This window comes from Calypte anna, unplaced genomic scaffold, assembly GCF_003957555.1.
Source record: "Calypte anna isolate BGI_N300 unplaced genomic scaffold, bCalAnn1_v1.p scaffold_132_arrow_ctg1, whole genome shotgun sequence".
Classification (NCBI taxonomy): Eukaryota; Metazoa; Chordata; class Aves; order Apodiformes; family Trochilidae; genus Calypte; species Calypte anna.
The window spans coordinates 1-7373 of NW_022045439.1; the positions used below are offsets into that span (position 1 = coordinate 1).

At 59.6% G+C, this 7373-nt stretch overlaps 1 protein-coding gene across 1 annotated transcript; it reads left to right on the forward strand.

Moving 5' to 3' along the window:
• Positions 1-745: 745 nt before the first annotated feature.
• CD79A (CD79a molecule) lies at positions 746-1536 on the forward strand (the record flags this gene model as incomplete). Its single annotated transcript, XM_030468463.1, has 3 exons — positions 746-860; positions 1095-1163; positions 1371-1536. Coding segments are annotated over 3 exons (343 nt in total), but the record flags the coding sequence as incomplete, so codon positions are not given.
• Positions 1537-7373: the final 5837 nt, after the last annotated feature.

A 7373-nucleotide genomic window follows, 5' to 3' on the forward strand; every position in this document is an offset into this window, starting at 1 on the left:
CCAGGGTTCTGAGTGATATTGAGGGGATCTGGGGATGGTTTGAGGGATCCTGGGGGGGGATTGAGGGGTCTGGGGGGGGGTGCTAAGGGGGCCCTGAGAGGTCCTAAATAGGTTCTGAGGGGGTCCAGGGATGGTTTGAGGGGTCCTGGGGGGGATTGAGGGGTCTGGGAGGGTCCTAAGGGGGTCCTGAGGGGATCCTGGGGGGTCCTAAACGGATTCTGAGTGATATTGAGGGGGTCCAGGGAAGATTTGAGGGGTCCTGGGGGGACTGAGGGGTCTAGAAGGGTCCTAAGGGGGCCTGGGAGGGTTCTATAGTCCTATAGGGGTCCTCAGAGATCCTAAATGGGCTCTGAGGGGGATTGGGGGGGTCCTGGGGGTCCTAAACGGGTTCTGAGTGATATTGAGGGAGTCCGGGGAAGGTTTGAGGGGTCCTGGGGGATTGAGGGGTCTGGGAGGGTCCTAAGGGGGCCTGGGAGGGTCCTATAGGGGTCCTGAGAGATCCTAAATGGGTTCTGAGGGGGATTGAGGGGGTCCTGGGGGGTCTGAAGGGGTCCAAGAGGGGGGTCCTAAACGGGTCTGGGGGAGATCTGAGGGGGTCCTGGGGGGGTTGGGGAGTCTGGGGGTGCTGTTGGGTGATCTGGGGGGTGTCCTGGGAGCTTTGGGGAGGGGGTTGAGAGGTTCCAGGAGGGGGGACAGGGCACCCCCTCTGACCCCCAACCCCCAATATCCCCTCTGCCCCCCTCAGCCCCATCCTGACCCTGCTGTCCCGTGGGGACGACACCAAGAACCGAATCATCCAGACCCAGGGGGTTCTGCTGCTGCTCTGTGTGGGGGGACCCGGACTCCTCCTGCTCTTCAGGGTGAGGGGGGAGTCTGGGGGGGGGGATCTGAGGGGGTTTGGGGGGGATTGAGGGGGTCCTGAGGGGTCTCAAAGGCATCCGGGGTGTCCTGGGGGTATCTAGAGAGGGATTTGGGGGACCCTGGGGGGGTCTTGCGGGACCTTTCTGCAGAGCAGTGGTGAGGGGGGGTCCCGGGGGGTCTTGGGGGGTGGTGTCTGGGTCCTGAATGTGCCCTATTTCCCCATCCCCTCCCAGAAGCGTTGGGCCAACGAGCAGCGGGAGCAGAGCAAGAAAAGTGAAAGTGAGGAGGAGAGGATCTACGAGGTGTGGGGGGGAGTCTGGGGGCTTCGGGGGGTCTGGGGAGGGGTTGGAAGCTTCTTCAGGGAGGTTTTCGGGGCGTCAGGGGGCTTCGGGGAGGGCTGGGGGCTTCGGGGGGGGTCTGGGGGCTTTTAGAGGGGGTTGGAGTTCGTTCAGGGGGGGGTTGGGGGTTTCCTGGGGGGGGGTCAATCACCCCCTGTTGCCTCCACTCAGGGTCTGGACCTGGCAGAGTGCTCCATGTACGAGGACATCTCCAGGGGGGGGGGGCACCCACCTGCCAGGACGTGGGGACCCTGCTGGAGCCCCCCCTGGAGAAACCATGGAGGGACCCTCATGTGGGGACCCCTCCCCCCGTGGGGACCCCGCATCTGAAGAAACCATCGGGGAGACCCCCGGGAAACCCCCGCTGCCACCTCCCTATGAGGGGACCCTTCCTCTGCGACCCCTCCCTCAGGATAAACCCTGAGGGGACCCCCCCTGAGGTGACCCCTCTGGCACCCCCTCTCTGAGGGGACCCTGTGACCCCCCCCTGAAGGGACCCCAGAACCCCCCCCTTGCCCCCAGTAAACCTGATTGATGAGCGCAGCGTCTGCCTGGGGGTGACTTTTGGGGAGGGGTCGCCCCTCTCTGTGTCCGTCCCCCCCCCCATCCCCTCACGGTTCCCTCACGATCGCCTCAGGGCTTGTGCGCTTCCCGCTGGTCTCAGCCAATCAGCGGCGGCCACGTCCGGGGCTCTCAGCCAATCGACGACCAGGGCGGGAAAATTTGAAGGTGGCAGAGCCAACGGCTGAGGCGCGAGGGGAGAGGGAAGGGAAGGGGGAGCTGAGGTGGGAAATGGGGAAAATGGGGAAAATGGGGGGAAATGGGAAAAATGAGGGGAAAATGAGAAAGGGGGAAAATGGGGGAAATGAGGGAAAATGGGGAAAAATGGGGGAAAATGGGGGAAATGGGGGAAAATGAGGGGAAAATGGGGAAAAATGGGGGGAAATGGGGGGAAAATGGAAGGAAAAGGGGAAAATGGGGGAAATGGGGAAAAATGGGGAGAAATGAGGGGAAATGGGGGGAAATGGGGAAAAATGGGGGAAATGGAGAAAATGAGGGGAAATGGGGGAAAAGGGGGGAAATGGGGAAAAATGGGAGGAAATGGGGAAAAACGGGAAAAATGAGGGGAAATGGGGGGGAAATGGAGGGAAAGAGGGAAAATGAGGGAAAATAGGAGAAATTAAGGAAAATGGGGGGAAATGGGGGAAAATTAGGGGAAAATGAGAAAGGGGGAAAAGGAGGGGAAATGAGGGGATATGGGGCATAAATGGGGAAGTGAGGGAAAAATGGGGAAAAATTAGAGAAATTGGGGGGGAATGAGGGAAAATGAGGGGGAAATATGTGAAATGAAGGAAAATGGAGAGAAATGAGGAAAAATTTCCAGACTCCAACAAGAGCCAACAAGAAGACTCCCGTGTAGCTGCCTTGCCATCACCCCTCCAGTTCAGAAAGAGATCTCAGGATGATCTGAAGCCAGTTCTCACACTCCCCATTACTGCAGGGTAAAGACAGTGCTCAGCAGAGCTCAGCAGGTGCCTGCACTTGCTGGGATTGGAGATCTTGTGATTCAAGAGCCACACTTTGACTGCAGATATTACTCTGGTGACTAAAGGCAGGACTTTGTATTAGATGGTTCTTGGGTCTCTTTCTCCATTCTACAAACAGAATTACATGAAGACGTCTAGCTGAAAGCTCTTCTGACAAACACCTGAAGCTTATGTTGAAACACATCTGTCTGCTTTCTTACCAAGTTCATTTCAGAGTAACAACTGCCTCCCTGCTGACACATTTGCTTTCATAAATCTGGACAGGCCCTCCATTCATCCAGCCACCCACCCAACTACCCTCTCCCAAAGGAACCTGGGATTTTGGCACTGGGAATACAAAGTGATTCACAGGGGAAAACCATTGACACCACTGCTGGGGTTCTGCCCCCTCTTCCCTCATGAAGAACCCAAAAAACGAAGAATAAGGTGGTGATCTGACACACGCAGGTATTCACCCAACTCAAATGGGCTCTTTGGGGTTGAGAGGAAAAAAGAAATGGGGGGATTGAGGGGGTTCTGAGTAATATTGAGGGGGGCCGGGGAAGGTTTGAGGGGTCCTGGGGGGGACTGAGGGGGTCCTGGAGGGTCCTAAGGGGGTCCTGAGAGGTCCTAAATGGGTTCTGAGGGGGATTGAGGGGGTCCTGGGGGTTCATCACCTCCCTCCTCAGCCATTCCTACTTCCAAGCTCTTGTCAGGATGTGCTCAGCTTGCCTGCAAAGCTGCTGAATCTTACCCTCTCCTGTGTCTCTGCCCTGCTCAGTGACAACACTGCCGAGGACCATGGGAAGCTCCAGGAGAACTGCGAAGCCCAGACTGCTTGCCCTGTCCTGCTTGGAGAGTGCCAGAAATGTTACCGAGGTAATGACCTTCCCCCTTGCTGGCACTCCTGTCCAGGGCATCAGCAGAGGACGTGTGTCAGCAATGGCACCAGAAACAGGGGAGCTGGCGTGTCCTCGCTGTCCCTGGGGAGAGGCTTCCTGCTGCCCTGAGCAGAGTGATGCCAGGGCTGCCCTTCAGCATCCCAGCAGCAGCAGCAGCAGCAGCTCCAGCCCTCCTGGCCACCAGCAAGCCCGTGGGTGGCTGTAGGGCCAGCAGCACCCTGTGCCCATCACCCCAAACCTCCTTGCGCACCCTGGGGGTCCTCTCTCCTCATCCTCCCACGGGCAGGGGCTGCAGCCCCTGCTGCCAGCTTCCCGTGGGCACTGCTGCCACCATCCCTTGCTGGGCACCTCCCACCTGGGCTGCTTGCACAGCCCAGCTAAAGCCACCCCATCAGGACACTCCGTGGGGACATGGCTTTGCTCTCTTCCTTCCTCCCACAGATAGTAGCAAAGTACCTCCAGCCTTCCGAAAGGACAGATTTCCTCCTCAAAATCATCAAGGGCCTGACAGATCTCAGCATCTTCAAGAAGCAGCTGGCTCAGAAGCGTGGTGGATGGGATCATGGGAGAGCCTGACCTCTGGCTGGTAGATGTGAGTGGCCTGTGCCTGGCTTGCCCTTCAGCCCTGCCAGCCCTTGTTCCTCCCTCCATCCCTCCCAGACCTGGCTGGCTTGGGCACCTGAAGCCACCCACCTTAAGGCAGCAGAGAGGGCTGGGAAGGCAACCGAGGAAATGGCTGCACTCCAGAGGCAGCACCAGCCGCCACCATCCCCGCCATCCTCACCTCTGTCCCCCCTTTCCAGATGCCAAAGATCATTGAGCTGCATCTACCAGAACCTGCGCTTCATGAGCACAGAGTCAGCCTGGCAGGGGGTGCGGTCGCTGCTTCTCAAGATGGTTGAGAAGTGCCCTGGGGAGGCGGTCACGGCGCTGTTGGACAAGGCTCCACCAGGAGACAGGTACTGGCCCCAAAAGTACCCAAAAGGGTACTTGAGGGCTTGTAGCCTATGGGGAGAGGGAGCCCTCTGGCCTGGATATGTGGGAGGTGATGTTCTCCGTGCCCCAGGCCTTGGAGATGGTTTTGCCCGAGCTCCTCAAGCAGCTCCAGCAGAGGAAGCAGAAGATGCTCTTCTGTACTCTCACAGAGGACACTTCTTGCTTGGCTGTGAGTTCCCAGAAAGAGCCCCTGTGCCCTCGTCCTCAGCTGCAGGGGGAAGCGGGAGCTGCACGGTGCGGGGAGCTCCACCAGCTCTGCCCACCCCTCACTGCTGGGTTTCTTTCAGCTGCTGGCCAGCATTCACTTGCCAGAGGAGCACTTTGCCCAAACCTACGAGTTTTGTAGGTTTCTGAGGCATCAGAGCCAGGCCATGCTCTCCTTGGTGCTCAGCGGCGTTGCTACGCTGTCAGAGAGTCCTGAGATGGTGAGCAGGGCATTCTGGAGGGCAAGGCAGGGTCTGGGAGTCAGCCAAACGCCCTCCCTGCCACGGTGGAGCCTGGTGGCTGCCTGGGGAGCTTTCCAGGCACTTGTGATCTCATCACCAAATGGAAACTGCTTTTTCACACAGGCAAGAAAAATGAAGGTGCTTCTGCCAGACTTGATGGAGGTCCTGCAGCAGGGCAGCGAAGATGACAAGATGGAGGCCCTGACGTTCTTCAGAAATGTGATGGGTGAACTGAAGAGGGAGGAGGCCAGCCCCATGGCTGTGGAGCTGGTAGACAAGCTCCTGCCCCTCTTTGACAACGTAAGCCTGGTGTGGGAGCCTGAGCCCTTCAGAAGCCCATCCCTGTGGGCAGCACTTGGAGCAGGGGATGCTCCTCTCCTTTCTCCTCTGGGCTCTTGTGGGATGCATGGATGGATGGATGGCTTCCGAGTTCTGCAGCCCAGCTCAGCTTCTCCCTGAGAAACTGCTCTCTGAACACTGCGGGCTCTGCCAGCTGGGAACGGGTTCACCATGGCCAGAGCTGCTCTTGATGAAGTCCTCCTCTGCTTCTCCCTAGGAGATGTTGAGCGAGCTGAGGGAGATCTCCATCAGCCTCTTCACTGAGCTGCTGAAGAAGGTGGCGGGGAAGTGCAAGAGGCAGATGAGGAGCCAAGTGCGACGGGGGCTGCTCCCGCTCTGGGTTCACGTGAGTGACAACACCCAGAGCGTGGCCGAGGTACAGGTTCCAAAGCAGAGCTGCAGGAAGCTCTTTGGGCTCTTTGGGCCAGGGAACGATGTCCCAGGTTCCTGCGGGTGGGATCAGGGCAGAAATAAAGGCAGATTAGAAGGAGGGGGATGCCAGGCCTCCTTCCCCAGGCCATGCTGCCATCTCCCAACTTGTGCTGTTCTGCAGGCCTCCAGCCAAGCCCTCCTTGCTGCCGCAGAACTCCTCAAGTGGCAACAGCTCCGACACCTGGTGGAGACAGAGCAGACGTGGAGAATTGGAGAGTGCTTGGTGAGGACAACCCGCAAGCCTCAGGCTGGAGGAGGAAGAAGTCTGGGCTGTAACCCTGCTGCAGCCCAGAGCCCACAGCCTGGAGCTGCATCCTTGTTCCCTGTCCCCAAGAAGAGAGCCCCCAGGGGCTCCTCTCCACGCCCCTCTCCTCCCTGCACCCCACGGGGGTCTCTCTTGGCACCTCCAGGGCTCCCTCTCCACCTCAGTCCCACAGGCTGGGAGAGGGGAATGGGCTGGGAGGAGGGACTGGGACATGCCCATAGCCTCCCGCTCTCTCCAGCTGCTGCAGGACAGGACCAGGGCTGAAGAATACTTGGATCAGAGCCTCAGATACCTGGAGAACGCTCAGGCCACCCTGAGAATGGAGGCCATCAGGTTCATCGGTGAGCCACAGCCCCTGCAGACCCTCTTCTGGCAGCCTGGCCCCAGTCCCCACTGTGCACCTGGCACAAGGATGCAGCCCTGTGGCTGCCAGAGCCCCTCATGGCTGCCCCATGCAGGGCCTTGGCCCCCTCTGCCAGCCCTGCCCACACACGGGGGCTTTGGTGGCCACCTTGCCCACAGTGCCACCCTGTCACTCCTGGTCTTCCGCGGGCTCAGCCCTGCGGAGGGGCAGGAGGTTGTGCAGCCGAGGCGGCCGGGCCGGGGGCTGTGATGGGGGGAGTGTGCTGGGGGGGGAGCAGCACACTGGAGACGCTCTCTCTCTTCCTTCCCAGGGCTTGCTGCGCGGGGCCAAAGCCAGCAGAAGCTCTCTGAGATGATCAGCGGTGAGCAGGGGCAGAGCTGTGCTGGTCGGGGCTGGAGGGGCAGGGGACAGAGCCTGGGCAGGGTGCTGCCATGCCAGGCCCTGCTCTAGAGAAATGCTTCAGGGGCAGGGGAAGATGGCAGGGGCACGCTGGCCATTCCTCTGCAGCAGCTCTGTTCTCCTGGAGGGCAAAGGGGCTGCCGGGGGCTGGAGGAGATGGCTCTGCAGACACTGCGGCTCATTTTGCCTCTCTTTTCTTTTTGGTCACAGCACTCCAGCCCCTGGAGAATGACTGCAAACCCTCTGTCCAGAGCCTGGCAACTCAGACCAGTTTCATTCTGAGCTGTCTAAGGGGGAAGGCGACACCAGGAAGCACCAAGCGACCTTGGCGCCGCTAAGCCCGGCTGAGGTGCAGCTCTTCTCTGGGAAGAGCCCTGTTCTGCCTCCAGCTCCTGACTGCTGCTGACTCCAGGAGTCCAGCCTGCACCTTCCCAGGGCTGCCCTGTGAGAGTTCGTGGGGGACAAGGGGGAGGAAGGTGGGATCATCTCCCTGTATATTTGTATA